At 38.8% G+C, this 23,979-nt stretch overlaps 2 protein-coding genes across 2 annotated transcripts; one reads left to right on the top strand and one right to left on the bottom strand.

Annotated features, from left to right (window-relative positions):
• Positions 1 to 1,082: 1,082 nt before the first annotated feature.
• LOC113282591 (delta(24)-sterol reductase) lies at positions 1,083 to 4,970 on the top strand. Its single transcript, XM_026531631.1, has 3 exons — positions 1,083 to 1,363; positions 2,651 to 3,923; positions 4,318 to 4,970. The coding sequence occupies exons 2-3, from the start codon at positions 2,676 to 2,678 to the stop codon at positions 4,759 to 4,761; spliced, it is 1,692 nt and encodes a 563-aa protein (XP_026387416.1). The 5' UTR covers positions 1,083 to 1,363; positions 2,651 to 2,675; the 3' UTR covers positions 4,762 to 4,970.
• Positions 4,971 to 12,199: 7,229 nt separating this feature from the next.
• Positions 12,200 to 16,982, bottom strand: LOC113282590 (synaptotagmin-2-like). Its single transcript, XM_026531630.1, has 8 exons — positions 15,944 to 16,982; positions 15,400 to 15,641; positions 15,119 to 15,137; positions 14,472 to 14,665; positions 14,061 to 14,170; positions 13,781 to 13,879; positions 13,022 to 13,472; positions 12,200 to 12,697 (listed from the first exon to the last, which is right to left on the bottom strand). Exons 1-8 carry the CDS (start codon positions 16,723 to 16,725, stop codon positions 12,609 to 12,611), a joined length of 1,986 nt encoding a protein of 661 aa, XP_026387415.1. The 5' UTR covers positions 16,726 to 16,982; the 3' UTR covers positions 12,200 to 12,608.
• Positions 16,983 to 23,979: the final 6,997 nt, after the last annotated feature.

Raw genomic sequence — 23,979 nt, 5'->3', positions numbered from 1 at the left:
TTCTGGTACAGCTAGTGTTACAAACTGTTCAGGGTCCGGTCTGTCTGGGACTCCTGAAAATTACAGACATTTTAAAAGGATTAATTAGAGTAACCTCGTTTTCTCCGTTAATATTGGGGAGTGTTTGTTTGCCATTAATCCCATTTAAGACACCATAACTTAATAGAGCTGCCGATCTACGTTTGGCAGGCAGCATTAAAGGAGAAGATGGACACTTGCTTCAATTAGCTAAGCAATAGGCACGCGCATACACTTGTCTTTGTTAACATGTCCTTATATTGGTAGGGCGTGTGTGGGTTCTGCCATCTGATCTGACAAATAATTAGAAGTAAATAATGGATGTCAATTTCAAAGGCTTGTCAATACGATAAATACAATTGGCAAATTGTGTGTTTCTCTCTTCTTACTTTGGATACTTAGCTAATAATTAGTAGTAATAGCATCGTGCCCCACTCAACTAAAAAGGCTAGGGTGGCCATGATCTCCATCAATTAAGCATTTCATTTTTCCTCAACGGGAGAAATCCTGGTTGAGACTGCATTTGGTAACGCCAGCTTATCTATGTGCCTGTAAATTAGATTGAGATTTGATTAGAAAGAAATTAATATTTATTTATACTTTTGGAAGTAAAAGGAAAGCTGTTTTTGATATTATAAAGTCAAATATCTTTTTATTAGTATTTATTTAAAAACAGTATATCCCGTATTTTCCATTTTTCCAAACACACCCTAATTCGACCTCAGGTATCAAATTCCCCAAAAGATTCTTTTCTTTTAGCCCCCACCACAAGTTAAATACTCCTAATGACACTAGAATAATTATCATAATAGAAAACGTCATTATTACTGAACAGTGATGATGAGAAAAGATGAATTTACTCCGTTCATTCGGTAGCTTAAAAGGGAATTTTCACTTTCTTTTAATTTCACGTAGCTATCTTTTTCTCTGATTTTTATGGCATTTCGATGATGAAAATAAAACGTCTAAATTGTTTATCCATTTTGAAATGTTTTTTTTTTTGTTTTTGAAACGTCAGAGTGTCTTTCTGTGTAGGGATAGATCTAAAGGGGAGGGAAGGGACGTACATGCGGGGGGTCACATGTGGTGTCTGTCACTGATACCAACAACGTGATCTCCAGCTAACCCCGATCTCACCTTGAGTCCTCCACTCCCTTTTATTATTTTAAATTACTCGTTTCAGTCGCTCTCTTACCATTTCTTTCTTTCACTCTCTCACTATAAACTCCAGTAGATTTTCTCTGTTTATGGTAAGGAGGAGAAGAACCTTTTTCCTTCACTGATCATCCTCTCCCTTTCCTTTCCTTGTCTCTGAGACGGAGACTGAGACCTCAATTTGATCGAGGTAATCAATTTATGTTTTATTTATAGCTGCATTTTCCTTTTCTAGGGTTTCGTTTACTTGCTTTTAAGTGTTTTAATTACTAGATCTATGACTATTTAAGCTCTTTATGCTGTATGTGAGCTGAAATCCAGCTGTTGTTTTCAAATTTGAGCTTAAAACATGATTTAGTAGTAGTAGTAGTGGTTTGTATACTGATGATGTAGGAGAATAAAGAGACATACTTGAAGTCAAACATAAATGTGACTTGCTCATCTAACACTATTTTTAGTGCTAAAGATTGTACTACTTGTTGTGATTTGGTGGTACTGGTACCCCCACAGCATATCATTTTGGAAGTAGGTAATACTTGCTAAATTTTGCAATTCAGAAGAGGGAGTGTGTGTATTTGGTAGTGATGATTGATTCTCTACAGTTTACTAAAGACTTGAGAAAACTGACATTCTGGAATATACTTGCTGTCTGGGGTCCGCATTACCTGCCGAACCACACATTCTTTGTTCTGCATGCAGCTGTGCAGGATTTGATATTTGTTTGGATATCCAATTTACGGTTAATTACAGTAGTATATCTCAGATTTGGCTCTCAGATGGTTGAGATAGACTTCTTTGTAGTTCTAGCTTTATGGGAATTACTAGGTGTGACCAGTTGGTTGATTAGCCTACTAGATGATATCACCACAATCAATGGTAATTGAGATCATTTTAGCAAGGAGAGTTTTTCCGTATTGGAAATACCGTGTAACTGTACTTACTATGTCATCGTAATATCGGATACTTCCATAATACATAAATTGTTTCAGACCATTTGATATTCAAAGCATGTAATTCATTGCTGTGCTGCTATCTTTTTTCTGAAATTTTGACTAGGGGAACTAGGCAAGCTGTAAATTACACTAATGAATTTCGAATCTATTAGTGCTAATATACCCTGTTAATATCATCTTGGTTAATTTTGTCATGTGGAGGAATTCAATTTACAAACATGCTCGTACTGATAATTAGGAATGATAAGTTTCTTATAATCCTTTTGATTGCTCGTTTTGGGAGGATCTCATGACTAGCACAAAGCAGTATTTTTTGGTGGCGAGTCTGGGCATGTTACACATATTAACTTGAAACATGTGTTCTTGTAGCTTTATCTTCATGCTCACGTTTCCTTGGACTTGATATTATGGTTTAGATGCTTGTTTAAAAGCACTTTGTTTGAAACCTTTTAGTTAACAGATTGCTATTATTACTCCAGTTTTCGATGATTTTAGCCTAAATGATTTTGTGATTCAAATTGCAGAAAAAGGTTCTCGTCTTCTCCCAATATGTCGGATCTTGAGGCTCCTCTTCGACCCAAGAGGAAGAAGATCTGGGTGGATTATTTCGTCCAGTTCCGATGGATCATTGTTATCTTTGTCGTCCTCCCAATCTCCTGCACCATGTACTTCCTAACATGGCTTGGTGACGTGAAGTCTGAGAGGAAGTCCTACAAGCAGCGCCAGAAGGAACATGATGAAAATGTTAAAAAAGTCGTCAATCGCCTCAAGCAGAGGAACCCATCAAAGGACGGCCTTGTCTGCACAGCTAGGAAACCTTGGATTGCTGTTGGGATGCGAAATGTTGACTATAAGCGCGCCCGCCATTTTGAGGTTGATCTCTCCGCATTCAGAAATGTCTTGGATATTGATAAAGAGAGAATGATTGCAAGAGTTGAGCCATTGGTCAACATGGGTCAGATTACTAGGGTCACTGTCCCAATGAACCTCTCCCTTGCTGTGGTTGCTGAGCTAGATGATCTCACTGTGGGAGGTCTCATCAATGGGTACGGAATCGAAGGGAGCTCCCACATTTACGGGCTCTTCTCAGATACTGTTGTAGCTTATGAGATTGTTCTTGCAGATGGACGTCTAGTCAGAGCAACCAAAGACAATGAGTTTGCTGACCTCTTCTATGCAATTCCATGGTCTCAAGGAACACTTGGGCTCCTTGTTGCCGCTGAGATCAAGCTCATCCCTGTCAAGGAATACATGAAGCTTACTTACAAGCCAGTGATTGGAAACTTACAAGAACTCGCACAGGGTTACCTTGACTCTTTTGCACCTAGAGATTTAGATCAGGATAACCCAGAGAAGGTTCCAGACTTCGTCGAAACCATGATTTACAACCCAACTGATGCAGTTTGCATGACAGGAAGGTATGTCTCTAAGGAAGAAGCGAAGAAGAAAGGAAACAAGATTAACAGACAGCGTTTTTGGTTTAAGCCCTGGTTCTATCAACATGCACAGACAGCTATCAAGAAGGGTGAGTTTGTTGAGTATATTCCTACCAGGGACTACTATCACAGGCATACTAGATGTTTGTACTGGGAAGGGAAGCTCATCCTCCCGTTCGGTGATCAGTTTTGGTTCAGGTGGACCTTAGGTTGGTTGATGCCTCCTAAAGTTTCACTTCTCAAGGCCACTCAGGGTGAGGCTATTAGAAACTATTACCATGAAATGCACGTAATTCAAGATATGCTTGTTCCGTTGTACAAGGTTGGAGATGCACTAGAATGGGTTCACCGTGAGATGGAGGTACACATCCATTCTCTCCTTATTTTTTATTTCATCTTTTTTCTTTCCTGCTTAGGTGATTTAGCTATATTATTGATGAAAGTATACGTACTATGAGAAGATAGCATGCTTATTCAGATAAATAAACACACTAAAGACATGGTTAATGAACTGTGAGCCGCTTCATCACAGATCTGCCTCTTAAAATTTAATTTTATCAGAAAGTTGAATTATTAATGTGATCTGGTCAGCTATAATAACATACTTTTACTAGTCTAGTCATGTTTGAACAACAGCCTTTGTGAACTATGATGTCTCATGAGCTTTATAGTGTTTATCAGGTGTTGTATTTATTTGTCAAAAGCCTTGAGAGTTGGCAGCAAATCATTCATGAGTTTGTACCTTTTTTTTCCAGGTATATCCAATCTGGCTCTGCCCTCACAGAATTTTCAAGACTCCAATAAAAACCATGATATATCCTGAACCTGGATTTGAGCATGAACGTCGACAAGGAGATACAGAGTATGCACAAATGTACACAGACATTGGTGTCTATTATGCCCCTGGGCCTGTCCTGAGAGGTGAAGAGTTTGATGGATCTGAAGCTGTACGTCGTCTAGAGAAGTGGATGATTGAGAACCATGGATTTCAGCCACAGTATGCTGTGTCTGAACTGAACGAAAAGGACTTCTGGAGAATGTTTGATGCTTCACTATATGAAGATTGCCGCAAAAAATATGGGGCTGTTGGCACTTTTATGAGTGTTTACTACAAGTGTAAAAAGGGAAAGAAGACTGAGAAGGAAGTGCAAGAAGCTGAACAAGCTCATCTTGAGACTGCCGATGCCGAACAAGATTAGCCAGAGATTATTCATGATTTGTAGAATTTGGATTTAGTATTAGGGTTTGATCTTAATTCAGAACTGAGTTTTCTTTGTTTTGTATTTTCTATTGCTATTTTGCTTCTCATGTTTGTAGCAACTCCTTTCTGTAATAGTTCTTGACACATTTTGTTGTACTCTTGATTAATTTCTGATTTGGATTACAATGGTTGTGGTGTTAGATTGTATTTTTCTCATGCTATGTTTTCTTCTTTCATGCATCTTAAATAGGAGCCACACACTGGCACACAGTTTTTTTTTTCTTGTAAGGAACTAGGTACTGAAAACAGTTTAATTTCTTACTGTGGTACAAAACAAAACTCTTTAACACTTGTCTGAGCTAATCGGCTCAGAGAGTAAGAAGTGGAATGTTGATAAAGTTATATTGATATGGCTGATACTATTCTAAGAATTAGAATCTAATAATGCTGGATCGCTGAAACAAGGTAGTTTAAGATGGTTGTTAAATATCAGTTGAGAATTTACTGAAATCATCATATGAGAAATTGTACAAGGAAATCCTTTTGGAAAATAAATGATACAAAAAGGAGGTTGGTTTATCCAACTATATAAGTGGTTTGAAAAGTTCTAGCTTCCTTATAGCAAGAAGGTCAGCTGAATTGTTGGCAGTTCTTGGAATAAAGAAAAAACCTAAAAAGTCAAAACAAAAACTAATCTCATATTTTACTTCGTCCATAATAGTTTGATGTTATCGTTCCCATTCAGATGGTCAAAGAGATTTTTGTAGTCGCCTTTTATGTTGAAGTTTGATAAGTCTTAGCTCTTGCCCATTTTGCTTTGTGAAAAAGTCTTATTGCCTCAGCCTCTTCTGGAGATGTTGCGGTGAATGGTCCTGCCTGGCCTTGCTCAAAGATTCCTGTATCATTGCACAAAATAATGGCATAACCTGCTGGACTGGTAAGAGAAAACCAAGCTGCATCATAATTAATTTTGCATTGCGAGTTGTTAGGTAATCTCCAAGATATCCTATGGGTTTCTTTGCATTTAATCTAACTAGTGAACTCATTGTTGTTCCGGTAGCGTAAGTGCCTCTGTATTCCTTGAGCTAATTGAGAACAAGTTTTATGTTTATTTTCAAACACTCCGTCACATCTTTCCTTCCAGATAAACCAAATTTCTATCATAATAATTTTTAATGGTAAGACTTTTGTTTGGGTGTTCCATCCAAGCTTTGCAAATATCCAAGAAAGTGCTATATGCCCACCGCCCCCTTCACAATGGGGATCAAAGATGATGAAATCAAGGGCTTGGATGGTGCCACCTAGTATCCGGTGTTATCTCTCTGCCCTCTATTTAGAATTTTGTGGTCCCATAGTCAAAACAGTCAATTTATAAGATAGATGATTTACGGTAGGCCGGGAAAATACAGTGAACAACAAGGGAAAGGACACATTTGAAGTATACGTAAGTTTAGAGGGTGGAGGGTATACTCATATCGAAAGCAGGCAATGTTTGAAGAGAGTTAGCAACCCTACTTGCAAAAACAAACTTCAAGAAGGTACCTTTCTTCATCGATCTCATCTTCTAATTTTGATTCTGGAGAAAGAACATGTTGTTGTTCGCTACAAAGCAGATCTCTTTATTCGACTCCTTCTTCATCACCTGGGAAGAGAATTTTCGAGGAGTATGAATACCCAAAAGTGGTTGAATACGACGATATCGTTAGTGAACTATATCTAAGAACCATTTTTTGGGATCATGGTTTTTTTTTTTGGACCATGGTCTTATTAGGCCAACCTCCCTATATTTATAAGGGGTGTCCTAAAGTTGGATAAACACATATTTGTCCTTTACTTTAATTTAAATTAAAATTAACCTAATAACTATATAAATCTAATCATAGATATCTAATCTAAATGAATCTATTAACCAAAATCAAAAACAAAAACAGTGGGGAATCGAAATTTTTTAGTTTTGGAAAAAAAAATTGTTCTTTTCTTCTTCTCTCTTTCCTTGACGTTCCTCGTTCGATTGAAAAATGAGTATTAACCATCAAATAAGTTGAAAATGGAAGTTGCAGAGAGAAGTTCGGTTAGGAATTATGTGAAAATTTTTGTCGAACTAACCGAACCTAATGGAAATGATGAACATGAAGAACAGTTTGGCTATTTCGCAAAAAAAAAATCCCAACAATTGTCGCAAAATACATTTCCCAACCGAACCCTAATAGTTCGGTTAGTAGCAAAAAACATTTTCCAACCGAATCCTAATAGTTCGATTAGTTGCAAAAACATTTCCCAACCGAACCTTAGTTCCGTTCGCAAAGATATTTCCCAACATAATAACAGTCAGTTTCTGTTGCAAAAAATATTTCCTAACCGAACTAAGGGTTCGGTAAAGTCGTAAAAAATATTTCCCAACCGAACCCTAATAGTTCGGTTAGTAGCAAAAAACATTTCCCAACCGATCATAATAGTTCAGTTAGTTGCCAAAAACATTTCCCAACCGAACCTTAGTTCTGTTATTTCGCAAAATATTTCCCAACCGAACCATAGTTCGGTTACGTCGCGAAAAACATTTCCCAACCGAACTAAGGTTCGGTCACGTCGCAAAAAATATTTCCCAACCCAACCTTTGTTCAATTTTTTTAATTTAATCTTGATTTAATCTTGTACTAATCATTTAGTTTAGTTTAATTTTTTTTTGATTTAATCTTGCACTAATCACTAATTATGTTAACCTAATGATACAACTAATCATTACACCAACTTAATTGAAATGGGTAATTTTGGTATTAATATAAATATTTAGATAAGGGGTGACCTAGATTTACTTCTAATGTCTTACCCAAAATAAAACAATGGTCCCCCAAAAAAATGGCTGGTCCCCAAAAAACCGTTCATATCTAACTCGGTGGAGCAAGCCCATTAGGGTTCTTATTGGGTCTACACCGGTCTTTGGAGAATTGTTTCGCGATACAAAATACGCATTTCGCAACTCTATTCTCACATGCTCATGTTAGGCTAACCCCTATGGGGCACCACCTATGCCTCGGAACTGAATATGAGAGTAGGGGCAAGTATGCATATTACAAAAGAGCAAATCGTATTCCCCTACACAGTTCCTTCATCAACATTAGTGCCAAAAAATGGAGCAACAAAGGAAGAGGGTTGTCACCCCACAACGACGAGTGATGATTAAATTCATTACCACATTTTTATGAGAAAGGAGAATCCTTAAGAAGACCCGTCAACGATGGAGAATTTCTATGCAATGAGCACATCACAACAAAAGATGTGGAACTCATAAACTCGCAGCAAACAAATGGTGGACCACCACGAAGCTGGACTTACGATGTCCCAGCAGAAACGGAGGACATACACTTGATAAAAGAGGTTAATAAACAAATTGACCTAAAGAGTATTTCACAATGGTGTCAATAATTAAAGCGCACATCTGGTATAAATTAAAATCCACGATGACGACTACGATGAGAAGCTAGGCGCGCAGGGGAAATTCCCCTCTACACACTATGAGCAAAGGAGAAAACAACACTCCACCAAGGAACAAGATAAATAAAAAGGAGAAAACAAAATTTGAAAGACCAAGTCACCTTGGAAAAATCACCCTTGAAGGAGTCCAAGCATGTCAGGCTTACTAAGTTGTACAGTCCTGGTGAGATTGACGGTAAAATACCACCAATCCTAACCATCGTTCACAGATGAACCAAAATGAAGGAGCAAAAGCTTAACGATTATATCGCAAAGCATTAAGGGTTAACTGAAATCCAATTAATGCAGCTCGTGAAAGACACGATCATTCACCAAATTTACCAAGGCGACATTCTCTCCTCCCAAAAGATTTTATAAGAAACCAAAGGATCACCAACCGGCGCCTCAAGCCCAGTGGGTAAAAGCGCACTAAAACTGCGGACGTGGCAAAAAAGGTGGGACGGTTACATAGTTTTCTCCCCGACATGCCCTCGTCAAGTTGCAAAGAAAAGGAACAAAATGTGTGGGTAAAATACCCGACGACCACGTGTCAACATCTTAAGGGATGAATACATGATAAGATGATGAGATGAGAGCACCGAATCATCCTCTAAAAAGGAGGGTTTGTATGAATCGAGGCAACTGCACAAGCGTCGCATGAACGACGCGTGTAAGGAAAGGTCTAATATGCTCAGACGGTCAAGTCTAAAAAGCAAGACCGCATTTAATGAAGGATAAGAACAAGATGTGGGGAGACCTGCATCGTGATGGAAGACTCAGACGATCTACACTACGACCCAGAGGTGATAGAGCACGAGGTTCTCCATATAAGAGCAGCACGAGGCGAGGAAGAGCGAGACCACTCGGAGGGAGAACCAAACGAGCCATCACGAGGGATAGTGTAGAGCCAGTCCGAGGCAGCCAGGATGATGGAAGACAGCTCACCAAACTCGGACGTCCAAGCCACCACGAGTTTGTTCCGCCTATAAATACCAGTCCATGTAGAAGGAGATGGACAACTTATGTAATCTTAGATGGTCTTTCTACAGAGAATTCCTGAGAGATATTTAGATGGAGAGAAAGTGAGAAATCTAGAATAGATTTGTAACTCTTTCAAGGATAAAATCTTATAATCAATAAGAAAACATATTCTTTCCCGTGGACGTAGGTCTTTAGGGCCGAACCACGTTATATGCTTGTGTCAATCTTTACATTTCATGCTCTTTACATCTTGTTCATAGTTGAATCTTGTATGTTTTAGTAGTTTTTAGTCTTCCATTTCACTTGGATGTAGTCATCAGAAAAGATGCAACTACAATAATCTATTATCTGTTGCCAGATTTACCAGAGATAATGTTTGCTCTATCACTTTTGATCCATATGGTTTTGAGATAAGATGTTTGAAAACAAATGCATTACTTGCTCAAGGGAAAATGATTAAAAACTTATATCCTATTTCCTCTGTTTTTCTGCATTCTGCTTTTTCTTCTATTATTGCTTCTCCTAATATATGGCATGATAGGTTAGGTCATCCCTCTCCTAAAATTTTACAACACCTTAATAATCATCATAATATTAATCTTTCTTCTTCTATTTCAAAAGATTTGTGTCACCCTTGTCAACTTGCTAAAAGCAAAAGGTTACCTTTTCAACTTTCTTCTTCACATGCATCTTCTCCACTTGAACTTATTCATTATGATGAGCGGGGTCCTGCTCCTGTTACTTCCTTAGCAGGACATAGATATTATATTCTGTTTGTTGATGATTTTAGTAGATTTCATTGGATTTATCCAATGCAACTCAAAACAGATGCTCTGAGATGTTTTCAGTATTTTAAAACTTTAACTGAATTTTTTTTTCATAGCAAAATCTTTTCTTTCAAAACTGATGGTGCTAGTAAGTTACAAAGGTGCTTTTAAAGTTTTCTTAGACTCTTGTGGTGTTCAAACCAGGATATCTATCCAAATACACCAGAGTAGAATGGTCTGGCAGAAAGAATGCGCAGACACATTATTGAAATGGGAAATACTCTTCTTTTTAATGCTTCTTGTCCAAAAGATTTTTGGTATGATGCTTTTTTTACTGTTACCTATCTCACTAATATAACTCCAACTCCCATTCTTAATAACAAATCTCCTTTTGAAATTCTTTACAATGTATCTCCAAATTATTCTCAATTAAGAATTTTTGGTTGTGTATGCTATCATTTCTTAGGACATTCTAGAGTTGATAAACTCTCTCCAAAGTCAGTTAAATGTGTTTTCATTAGCTATGTTCTTTTCACAAAGGTTACAAATGTTATAATCCTCTTACTAAAAGAACTTTTATTTCTAAACATGTCATGTTTTCTGAATCTGAATTTTATTTTCCTTCATCTGTTTCTACTGATTCTATTTCAGATCCTACAAATGTTGTTGCTTTACCTCAGTCCTCTGAGTCTGTTACTTCTACTTCTATTGTTACAAGGTCTCAGAAAGGTATTTCAAAACCTAAGACTTTCCCTGATCATGTAATGCATTATTGTATTAAACATCATGTTCATACTGCATTTGCTTCTTTATTGAATACTCCCACTGAGCCAAAAAGTTTCAAAACAGCTATTAAGGATCCTAAGTGACAAGTTTCTATGAAAGAAGAGAATACAACCTTGAAAAATAATGATACATCGGAATTAGTGGATCCTGAACCCCATATGAACATTTTAGGCTGCAAATGGGTTTATAGAATTAAGTTCAGATCAGATGGAAAAATAGGATAATTAATAGGGGAAAAGCTACTTTTATTAGAGGGAAAGCTGACCCGGTCTAGGTTATTTGACTTTTAATCGTTATTGGGTGGATTGATAATAGACTCTCGCGTATGATTTTTTTTTTTGTTTTTTTTTGGAGTGTAGATTTATCGCTCTTGTGAATGTCATGAGAACTTCCTTAAGCCATCCGTGCAAGGTTGTACGGGAGGGAGGAGAGCCCAGATTGTATGATGCAAACAAACCTATTATATATATCAGCTTCAATTGTAATTTACAGGTCATTCCCATTATTAGTCCTACTAATTGTTTCCTGAAACTACTATAGAATGTTAAGATCGTGCATTTGATCTCATGAAAAGACAAAAAGCTAGGGATAGAGTTATAGCTGGAAAACATAATTATAGGACGTTTGGGCGGACATATACTCAAGTAAGACAACGTTATATGAGAGGATCTCGACAAGTTATCAACTGCACAACCAAAGCTAACGACCAATTATATATCTAACTCAGGAACATTAGCAATCGGTATCAATCTAGTCTTACTAGTATTGATAAGTAAACCAGCCACGTATTCGAACCTGGATATGATATTTTTCTTCCATTTTAGCACTTCCCACTTGCGATCAAATTAACAATCTAAGCATTTTGGGATCAAATTAATAATCTGAACATTTTGGGATCAAATTAGGGTTCTTTTTGATAGGGGGAAAGCTTATTTTGAATCCACATCCACTTTTGCCCCAGGCCCCTAATATGCACCAAGTTAAACTGAACTTTAATGCCTCATGGAAAGATTTCAACTCTATTGCAGGTTACAGACTAATGCTAAGGTCTGAGACAGGTACAAATATTAAAGTTGGAGTTTGGACCTTATCTGCAACCAGCCCTGAAGAGGCAGAGGCTCTGACTTTGCTAAAAGTTGCTCATTGGGCGAAAAACATGGACATTCTGGATTGAAGGAGATGGTAAAAGAGTAACTGATTTTGATTTTGCAACAGGGAAGCTTATGAGAGTCGGAATCTGTTTGGGGTTCCTCATATTTCAGGCGATCTTCCCGGAATAAGAACAATCAACAGTTTGGACACTCATGTAACTCCCTTTTTCGGTTATAGGATGCTTCCAAAAGGCGTCCAGTCTACCAGAAGTTCAACAAATAGGAAAGTGAACAGAACAATTAAGATATTAATCTACTGGAAATTGAAATAAGATAAGCAAAACCCTGAAGTAGTAACTTTATTAAATTTTTAGCCTTCCAGGAATTCAATTTATTAAAGCTACTGGAGTAAGCAACTTTAGTTGTAGCTTCTCAGCATAAGGGTGTGAATCTTGGACATACATCCATTGTCGGTTAATGGTGTTAAGGTAGGTGTGGATCCTATATTTTTAAGTTGAGAACGGTTTGCACCAAAAATAGTGCCGCGGCTCACCCCATTTCCAGAAAAAAAAAATCATTTGTTAATCAAGCTTCTGGAAAAGAAACTCAGTAGAGGAGATAAACAAAGCAAAAAATTATGAGATACTGTACCAATGGCAGTACAAATGGAAATAGTGAAGTTTCCAAAATTACTTGATTTAAAGAGTAATGGAACGCTGGATCTCTTCACAGGTCCAGTCTGTACATAATCAAGGATTGAAGAAACTTGAACCACCCACATTGAACGCTATCAGCACAGCGACACTTGTTATCACCGCAAACCAAAACAATGCTGAATCTGCACAAGTAGGATGCACAAAGTTGAAAAGAAAGAGGCAAATTACATATAATAGCTCTAAAAACTATTTGGACAATAGATTTCGACCCAACTCATCCTCAAACGAGTTAGCAGGAGACACATGGAGATAATCAGAAAGGCTGATATCTGTGGGAATGAGCAACTTGCTGCGTATAGCAACTTCAAAGAGATCAGCCCTTGGATCATCTATACGACCATTCCAATTCCCAAGGAAGGTGTACACCGTGCAAAAATGAGAGGGGTTAACCAAGTAAGAAGCTGTGAGAGGACATCTGGTAGAACAATAAATGCAACCCAAATTACCTTCAGGACTAACGACACCAGTTCCTAGACCAGGGGGTACGCTATCTGCAAGACGATCAGGTGTTTGTGCTCGAGATGATGCCGATTTCGTGACATCTTCAGTAGTTTTTGAATTTCCTGTTTCAGATGCCACTATCCCAAGAAATTCCTCACTTACGATCAAAGCTGCAAGTACATCCATGAAAGATTCTTTCTCTGTTGCATCTGAGGTTCCTTGAGGCAGTTCTGGTGTTGTATCAGCTTCGTCAGAATCCAACATCTCGTCATCAGAAACATCGGGATCTACAGATTCTTCCTTGGTTCTATCATCTTCTTCATCCTCAACATAGGCTTTGTATGTTAACCGGAGTAATATTTCTCCAGCAGAACCCTTCCTAAATAGATCCCAACCTCCCTTTAGGGCTACAATCTTGTCTGTTGGGACGGTGTCCTGAAGAGATCCCAGCTCAACCTGGAACACAAAATTACATTCCACTCGAGTGAAATTGTATCCAGAGAAGGAAGATAAGGCAGTCTTAGGCAACAGTACAGCAAAAGAAGAAGGAAACTCTATTTTCTGAAGTGTACATTCAGTTCAAGAACCATGAGAATTTCCAAATTCAAAGAGCTCTCTCACTGCAAATTTTTTGAAAATCCCTTGGGAGATTGGAAGAGAGTAACATAGTATTTCGACTAAAAATATCTACAATGCTTCCTCACATATTTTTAAAAATAATTAAGTTTGTATTATAAGCATCTGCAAGATGGAGAAAACTTTACCTCCCCAGTACCAACGGTCAAATCTGTGAATCCAAGACTATCTTTGACCTGGATCTGTAATTTTTGCTTCCTTGGGTTGGCAACAAGCATATCAAAATCCTGACCACGAGCAAAAACATCTGGTTACTCACTAACACTCGTAAGCAAGTCCGTACAGAAGCAAGTCCGTAGAGTTCTGATATCTAACATACTTCAATGCCGACCATTTCCAAATCAGCAAGTCCGTACAGAACCATTGAACTGAGAAGATAAAGTTAGAGAAAACAATGCGATATTTCACCTGATTCCATATTGGTTCACCAGGTCGCCCAATAACTGTGGTTTGACTGTTCTTTTTACTGCGCATTACTTGATCACCTAAGCTTAGAACCACAAATGGATCCGTTTTCCCTGACCAAAAAAATTCATCGTATAAAAATTTAAGAGAAACATAAACTTTAACAGTTAGGGTATTATAATAGAGTCCCATCACGTCCATTCTGCAAAGTTTATATAAATCTCCAGAATCTACCAACTTGCACTTTATGCATTTATATTTTATAGTTGATATAATAGACCAAAAGAAGTCTGTGGCTCCATGAATTATTGATGACAAGAAAATGGTTAATAACACACTGAAGTAATCGAGGATATAAACGAAAAACACACTGCATTCCAAGATACTTGATTGTTAATGGATGAGATTAGTTACCAGAGAAAAAGTAAGGAAGCTTCCGAGCATCTACTAGAGTCACTGATAGTTCTCCAACAAAATCCTTTTTTGAATCCTGAATAATATCATTTGAAATAGGACCAACTGCTGTTATCTTCTGGAAATCTAGAACACTTTTTCTTGGACGTACAAAGAGCCGAGGCAGATCCTCAGTGAGAAGTTTCGTCAAGAACCTATATAGGTGAAACCAAGTGAAATTACTTACTAAATTAAGTAACAGAAGAAACAAGCTAAGCATCTAAAAGCATCTCTTATTACCATTCACCTTGTCCAAACCAGAAAAGCAAAATAAAATTTAATAGCGGATCATGTCGCCTTTAGTTCTGAAGGAGAAGATAGTCTTGTTTGTGTGCTGAATAGCTTATAGATTCATTATTCCATAGTACACCCATCTGTTTCTTAAGTAAACAGGGTGGGGTATGGGCATGGAGGTGGTGGCGATTTAGGCTGTAGCTTTGCCCTTCATATGAGTTGAACATGATTAGGTGCCACAAAGATGATTTGCTAAAATTACGCCCATCATTAATTAGGAATGGGCTGTATGTATAGTTTAACCTACGCACTACAATCGCCAACATCTAATAAGCAAGAAATTATAATTACAGTTATACGAATAGTGTACTTACATTGAGAGAACAGGAATGGCTGGTAGTAAGTCCGAATTCATGCACAGGAAACGAGCTTATATCAGTTTCTATTCATAATAGTGATACAGGAACTTAACATGTTTTGATTCACATGGACGTGAAGGAGAAGTGATTCAAAAGGCACATTTCCGATGCATATTAGAAAGAACAATATAGATAAAGGATGAAGAAGTGATTTCTAAATCTTAAGACACTAAATTAAGAAATCTTTCCAGATGTTAGACTTGTCGGAATCTGAAATACCAAGTTCAAAGACATACCCATCACATTGAACAAACGGAATGGTGATAGCCGGAAATTTATTTTCGGAAGCGAAACAAAAGCCCATGAGACAGCTCCCACCCAAGGTTCTGTTGGTATTAAGCGCAACTTCACCCATAACTCTCCGTCAATGTCAAAATCTCTAATACCAACTGGTACTTTAATTGGAATGAACCCAAATTTAAGTGTGAGCATCAACAACATACGTGCACCACCAGTATAACGGAGTCCAATTTGGTACCTTAAAAAAAGTAACAGAAACTATAAGAACAAGATGTAATAGTTCATTATAATGAAAAATATTCAGTTTCCCAAGAACTTGACTACATGGAAATGTAATTATGTTTTCTCTCCAAGGGAGGATAAAAGCCCTTGCAGCCTTTTCCTATCCTTCACGGTGTAATACGACATTTTACAGCAAAGCACAGTTAACACCAGATTGTACACGCAACCTCCAACTTTGCTTATTGTCTTACATTTGCAACATAAAGAACCATTAAAGCATGCTATAAATTCAAGATAGCAATGTATACAGAAACTTACTGCAAATCATTAGCCCGACGAGAAGTCCTGCGCTCGACATTTCTGACAGAAAGAGGCTCTTCCCCTAACGAAAACTGCTTAATTTCAACTCTTTCAACATAATCCGGCTTCTTAAGATTATCAATAACAGGCTGAAGCAATCCAATTAACCAATTCTCAAGACCAACTCTATAGACTTTCCACAACTTCCCCAAAACCATATTAACCCATTCCACCGATTCTTTTCTCTGCAAATCCTTTTCAAGAAACAATGAAAAACTAGTAGGCACTTGAGGCCAAGTAGCTGGTTTCTCTCTTTTCAACTCAATTTTCTTTCTAGATGTCCATACTTTATCAAAAACAACTCCTACTAAGAAAAAAAACACAAAAAGACCTGCGATATTACGGTTTATTGGAGGAGGAGATGGAATTGGATGAATTACTCCTAATTGTGTTCTTAGCTTAGCTACTAATGGATCTTGTTGAAAACTAGTGAAATTCGATGGTACCTGTATCGAATTCTCAGCTTCAATTTCTCTATATTCATCATCTAATTCATCTGAAAACCCTAGAGATTTCACAACACTCTGCCTATCAGAATCAAAATTAGGGTTCCCACCACCAGTATTGGGTGGGAGCATACAACAACCTATACACTCCAATCTTCTTCTTCTTCTTTTTCTATGATGTTGATGTTGATTACTGTGTGAAAGAAGAATACCAAGAAACAACTTACTGTCTATTCCGATTCCAGTTCCAACTTTGGTGGGGAAATTAAACGGAGAAGAAGACCGCAAAATCATTTAAAGTTGTAGAATTTAACTACCACAAAACGTTAATCTGGATAACTTTGGATTGAATTTTGAGAATTCCATTTGAAATCAAATCAAAATGAGTGATTTTGATTTTGAATATCATACTCCATCATGAGAAAGAGGGAAAAAAAAGAGAGGTGAATGAAGATTTTAGGAAGGAGAGAAAATGCGGAGGAAATCTAGAGGATTTGTGATCCGTTGGCGGGATTACAATTTGGTATTTGTGAGGTTCGAAGTCAGGATCGTGAATATTTTGGAATTTTATGCCTACGTGTGGCGATATTTCATGTTGGTTTTTTCGCGGTGTACTTTAACTCTTGACTCTTAAGTGGAGGTGAGCAGCCGTCCAAGGAAAAAAAAACGTGGAGGTGAGCTGATTTGTTGCTGTGCTCCCGACCAAATAAACTGGAACGGAACAGCTTTGAGCCATTTCCAGGAGTTGGATTCCCAGAATCAGATTACTTTCCATTTTCAGCTGATTTGCTGCAGTTCGGCAGGGGAATTGGCCCCTTTCCTTGGAATAAAATTCCTTGGCTCCCAAACCGAACGCGTTATAAGAGAAAGCATAGAGATACTAGTGTGTTTGGGTGGACAAAATAGAACTATTTTTTTTTCGAAATACAATTTCATTCTTATGTTCACTAAATTGGAATAGAAAGGAAGTATGAATATGGTTCTTTAAAAGTTCAGAGTCTATAAGTCCGGTTTCTATGGCAAATGGCTAAACCTTCCATTTGTCATGCCAGCTGGCCTGGCAAACTGGCCGAGTGTCACACCTTCAAACATTCCAGATATTTTCGCGAAAGTGTAACCCGACAGCACAGTGATTTTGTGAACAAATCCCACCTGCACTTCAGCCTTATAAGTTTGCACCTATGCAAACAACCAACTCTTTAGGTAAACATCGGAAGTCTTTACAGCCTTCTTTCACTTCTCTAAACTCATCAAGTACACCCCATAATGCATTCAATCTTTGCCGTACTTTGCTAACAACAATCAGCCAACCAAGAATACTTAGAACATGACACAATCACTTCATTTTATTGCATCAAAGGGAAGAAATACAAAACTTGCTCACTTAGGGACTTACACAGACTTGTTCACCTTGAACCAAGCCTTAGTCTTACAAAAACTCTCATATTTTGAGTATATCACTCTCATATGCAAACTACACTCTCACATATGCTACCTTTGCAAGCCTGCCGAATTTTCCCCTCCTTAGGACTATTTGTACATCATCTTTACTTAGCCAAACCGTGCACAACCGTTGTACTCACTGGAGACAGCCATCTGTCCCATGGAGCAGTTCCATAACCACCACTAACTGTGCTAACTGGCCACTTCTTTTCTATCTCGTGCCAATCATCCAACACCTGTTCTCTAGCGGTTAGAAATCTTCTCCCACGCTTATAAACTCCTTTATAACCGCTCCTCTTCATCACGCATCATTGGCATGCTTGTGAAGCTCGTAACTAACTTGCAACCGTCACTTGAGCCGTATTGCACCACTTGTTGTGCCATACTGGATTCTGTCTTGCTCCAACGCTCAGCCCTCTTGGCCCTGCATGCTTAACACTTTAAACTCATGCACGGACAATCCTTAAGCTTCATTCATCGAGGCCAGCTCCTTAAGCTCACTCTAGTTACTCATGGTGCCATATGCTTCACTTCGCCAACTTGCATGACAATAGTAATGCCACTCTTGCATTACTAACTTATTTGCACTTGTCCAAGCTTTGTCCCTGCCTAGAACTCATGCATAGACTAATCCTTGGTCTATTCCACTTGCTTGCATCGTCCTTGAGTTTGGGCTAACTCAAATCCATGGACATGCCAACATGCCACTTGCCAACATGCCAACTCGCATGTTGCATCTTGCAACTTTGGCTTCGTCTTGCCTTTCCCTTAATGAAGCCTTATTGTGTCGGCCATTAAGCTTCATTCCTTAGCCAAATGCCTTTACAGTGTAGCACCACTCTTGCGCTTCACTGGCCCCGCAGGGTGCCACTATCTTAGTGCTTGACGGTCTATACAGTATACCGCTATTATGGCTTGCGTTGCGCTATTATAGCTTTGCATTGCGCCATTACAGCTGGGTACTGATTTGGCCTGCAACTCTGTGATGCACAATCATTATGCTCACTTGCAGGACCGGTCATAGACCTCCCCCACCTAATCCGTTCAATGTCCTCGTTGAACGCGACCCAGTATGAACTCCATACTTGTCTTAACTTTGCTTCATTTGCTTTTCAGAACATTCTCTGAAAATCGACAACTTCTTTTGACTAAACCCTTGTAAATGGTCCCCTCTGATTGCATTCGCATCACTTAGCTTTACTGCTTTGCCATTGATCTCATATATTTGAGCCACTTCTCGGCGTCGTGCACTACGTTTACGCTGCTACTCAAATTACGCCTCAATACCCAAATGCCAACCTGAAATTCTTCTTAACCAATTCCCTTTAGCCTGAATTTCGCCTTGAATCATTTATGCCTAAGTGTACGCACTGAATGATTCTTCTCCTACTGATCACAATGATCATTGCCATAGTCTTTCACCCCCCCCCCCCCGACTTTACCTTTTCTATCATACTCAACATGATAAGGACTTATAAACGACTTGGCCTTGTTTTCAATCAATTTTGCTGGCAGCCCGCCTTTGAACTGTTGTTCTCCGTGATCCTCATTAAGCACGTCACAAAGTAAATATGGGTTCTCTTTGCATAAAACACCCGCATTCAATACTCCATGCCTCGCCAAACTCTGATTATGCAAACCTCATTCAAGAACTCATTTCTATGAATGTGGTCACCAAGTATTAACTCTATACTTATGCCATCTTGCATACCCGTACTAAATTGGTGAGTTTTCTTTGCTCAACTTCCATACGGCAAAACTATTGAGTTGCACAGCCCATTTACAAAACTGTGACTGGCTATCTTTTGGACACATCATTAGCTAACCCGTTAGTTGTCCATACGCCATGCCTTCAAAGCCAATATGACTCCAAATACTTCTTTGAACTGCATTGGTTTTTGCCTGGAAAGTGTGTGTCTTTCTCTAAGGCCATGAGTTCTACCCAACCCATGCTTGCTTATGAAATGATTTCTAACTTGCTGTATTGCTTGCACTGTCGCCGCCCATATGCCGTCGTGCCATTTCACAATCTCCAAACAGCAACATCACTTCTACATCAACTAGGACCCTTGTCCTATACTTTTCTTATTAGCTTTCAACTTGTCTTGCTATTGCATACGTTAGGCTAAGTATGCTACTTGTAGCATCTCCCCATGAACTAGCTTTACATCGTAAATAAAGAGGCAAGACTTTATAAACGAAAACACCTTCATTCATTACTGCTCTTACACAACAAGACCATGTACCATTACATGATTGATCCACTGATCACTTTTGGAGAGCTAAAACTTCATTAACAAAGCAACTTGCTTACACCAAAGCAAAGTATATACAAACTTGAAGACTCAAATAAAAGTCTGTACAACCAAACTCTACACACAGAGTTTGCAACAACCAATAACCAAAGATTACATGAAACAAGGCCAAAAACACTCATGTTTTGGCATCAAAGTGTTGCCAATGGAGACAACAACACTCACTTTTTTTATCTTAATTTCTTTTGTCGAAGTGAGCGACAATCTCGCTACGAGGTATCTTCCTTGAACCTTCACTTCGGCCTTCACGAGTCTTGCTAGAATGATCCCCATAATCATCCCCAACTGATGCCTTGAGTTGTGCCTTGAGTGGACAGCTTCTAGCGAAGTGTAAACCTTTGCAAATGAAACATCCTCTATACTTCCGGGCTGAAGGGAGTAGTTCATCTTCCTTAGGTTCATGCTTGCGCTTACTGCCAATAGATCTTTCCTTTCCTTTGGATTTTCCTTCGCAGCTTTGCACATCTTCAGTCGTTTTGCTACTAGCAAGCTCTCTTACCGTCTTCATAGCCATCTTGATACTCCGCACTTTGCGCTTCTTAAGTTCAGCAATCACACTTGAACTTGCGCCAGCCAGAAATTGGAACATCTGATCTTCTTCACTCATGCCACACGTCTCTTGCACCAATGCAAAGAAGTTTTCAGCGTAGGCCTGTGGTGTACTCGTCATTTTTAGCCTCCGTAAACTTTCCCTTGCATACCAAGCACCATTGCTCGGCCAGAACTGATCAGTCCATCTTTCATGTCATTCCATGACATAGGATTGCCATAACCAGCAGCTTCATCTTCTTGCAGCGTAGTTCTCCACCAAACCTTTGCATCACCACCAAGGTAATTGCCTGCGAGTGTTACTTTTTGTTCTTCCCCAGTTTCATTCGCCTCAAAGTATGCCTCAACGTCATACAAGAAATTCTCAATTTCTCTAGCATTTCTGGAATCTGCGTAAATTCTTGTCTCGGAGACTCGATTTGAGCTGTCTCCATGCAAGTTTGCCCCTGCAAACATGTCGTTACTGATTAAGCCGCGAATGCCTGCCACTTCCCCTGACATTTGCTTCGCATGGTTTGTTAGTATGGTCTTTATGTCACTGAATTGCACCTTCAATTCAGCCACTTCACCATTGGTTTCACAATTCAAAAGGGTTGCATTAGACACCTTGTCTTCTACAACACTTACCCTTCCATTGAATTCTTTAAACCAATCTGATGTCCTTCCTTCAAGTAGGTCTAGCCTGCCCTTATCTTCAGAAACAAGAGGATTTTCAGTGCCATCAGCACCAAAGTTAATGGTTAAATCACCAAGATCACCATATTCCTCAAGTTGATCGAACACACCTGGTAGTTCTTCGTCGATCATCATGCCATTAGAACTCATTTCTAATGCAATACGCTGAAAACAATGTGCCACTTACTTGCTCATAGGAAAATAACTTAAGAGAGAAAGAAGTACTAGCGTATTATCCAACAAATACACTCGAACTGTGTACCAAACGCAGCTCTGATACCCGAAGTTATCACACCTTCAACCCCCCCAAATATTTTCGTGAAAGTGTAACCCGACAGCACAGTGGTTCTGTGAACAAATCTTCACCCACCTGCACTTCAGCCTTATAAGTTTGCACCTATGCAAACACCCAACTCTTTAGGTAAACAGTGGAAGTCTTTACATCCTTCTTTCACTTCTCTAAACTCATCAAATACACCCCATAATGCATTCAATCTTTGCCATACTTTGTTAACAACGATCATCCAACCAAGAATACTTAGAACATGACACAATCACTTCATTTTATTGCATCAAAGGGAAGAAATACAAAACTTGCCCACTTAGGGACTTACACAGACTTGTTCACCTTGAACCAAGCCTTAGTCTTACAAAAACTCTCCTATTTTGAGTATATCACTCTCATATGCAAACTACACTCTCACATATGCTACCTTTGCAAGCCTGCCGATTTTTCCCCTCCTTAGGACTATTTATACAGCAGCTTTACTTAGCCAAACCGTGCACAACCGTTGTACACACTGGAGACAGCCATCTGTCCCATGGAGCAGTTCCATAACCGCCAATAACTGTGCTAATTGGCCACTTCTTTTCTATCTCGTACCAATCATCCAACACTTGTTCTCTAGCAGTTAGAACTCTTCTCCCACGCTTATAAACTCCTTTATAACCGCTCCTCTTCATCACGCATCATTGGCATGCTTGTGATGCTCGTAACTAACTTGCAACTGTCACTTGAGCCGTATTGCACCACTTGTTGTGCCATACTGGATTCTGTCTTGCTCCAACGCTCAGCCCTCGTGGCCCTGCATGCTTAACACTTTAAACTCATGCGCGGACAATCCTTAAGCTTCATTCATCGAGGCCAGCTCCAACGCTCAGACCTCCTATTTATACATCACAGAACACCTATCTAGGGTTAAAATCCTCGGAATAAATCTCCCTTCCCCGTCCGGCAAGTCACAGGATTTTCTCTTCTTGTTTTTACACATCATGAGCTGTCAAAATCTTTCAGAATCTCTTATACTTTGTAAACTCAGTTCGAACAGGGAATCTTTGCATTCTCCTGCCAGAAATAACTCCCGAATTCCGAGTTATTCTCACCTTCTCTACGCGGCTTCCTCTCGATCAAATGATATATATTTTCCTGTGAGATTTATCTTCCCCTACTCCTCACTTTATTGCCAACTATAGAGTCAAACAAACCCGAGAAAACTCTACCTCCTTGTTTTGTCATGGATTAAAAATGGGAACCTTCCTACGTGTCTTCTAGTGTTCGAACTCTTTTCTAAGATAGATCTGTAACTAACAGAGGATATTCTCTTCATCCACGTAAATACCAAAATATAGACGCAGCAAATCCCGTAAACTATCTCATTCCCCTGTTTTGATTAGAGTCGGTGCAAACTTCCTTTTCTATCGAGTCTCAAACACATACGAACCCTGTTTTACGTTAACAGGGCTAAACCAAATCGAACCAGTGAGAAAGTCCAGCCCAAAACAGCTTCAGCAAACTGCGCAGATGTGAAGCTATTCTTCCCGCCAAAAATCTGTTTCAAATGGTGAAGATGACCTCCCCCTATCCAGAGTAGGGGTGTATATAGCAGGTGTCTCGGGGTGCAAATAACAGATGTGGGGTGCAAATAACGGTGGATTACCCCTTATCAACTGGATGCCCCTTATCCATTTGAGGGGTGTCTTTAGTATTTTTTTCCCGAAAGCGCATATGTTTATTTCTCCAAAAATATCTACAAAGACATAAAATAATCAAATAAGTACAAAATCGAGCACTAACAATAAACATAATTGAGAACAAAATAGACACATAAATACGTCTATCACCGGCCTAAGGTGGTGGGTTTAAGATTCATCTTCTACTCAGAATGGGAATGTGATTTCCTATCCAAACACACCGTAAAAGTAAGGGGGGGAATGTACATGAAAAGAAGCGCCATGAAGCTATTGTAGGATTATATTTGGACAAATATTCAAGTCTCATTTGAGTATCATAAATTAACGAAAGTGGTAAACCATTAAAGGTCGTAAATTTGGTATCGTAAGGGACTGTTTCAACTCCTGGTTCCACAGAGTTATGGATGTGAGAACGAAAATTTCACATTTCTTTGGTTTTTTGTTGTCGTAGACTCATAATACTTGTCATTTCTTCGCTTATCACTACGTGAGGTGAGATCCCGCTCTCGTAGTGGTTGGTGAAACGAAAAAACTGTTATTTACTAATAAGTTTATTAGAGTTTATTTATATAAAAAGAAAGATGAAATTTTAATC

The sequence above is a fragment of the Papaver somniferum genome, chromosome 5, assembly GCF_003573695.1.
Source record: "Papaver somniferum cultivar HN1 chromosome 5, ASM357369v1, whole genome shotgun sequence".
Lineage (NCBI taxonomy): Eukaryota > Viridiplantae > Streptophyta > Magnoliopsida > Ranunculales > Papaveraceae > Papaver > Papaver somniferum.
Note: the sequence above shows the minus strand (reverse complement) of the source record. Positions and strands in the feature narration are given on the sequence as shown.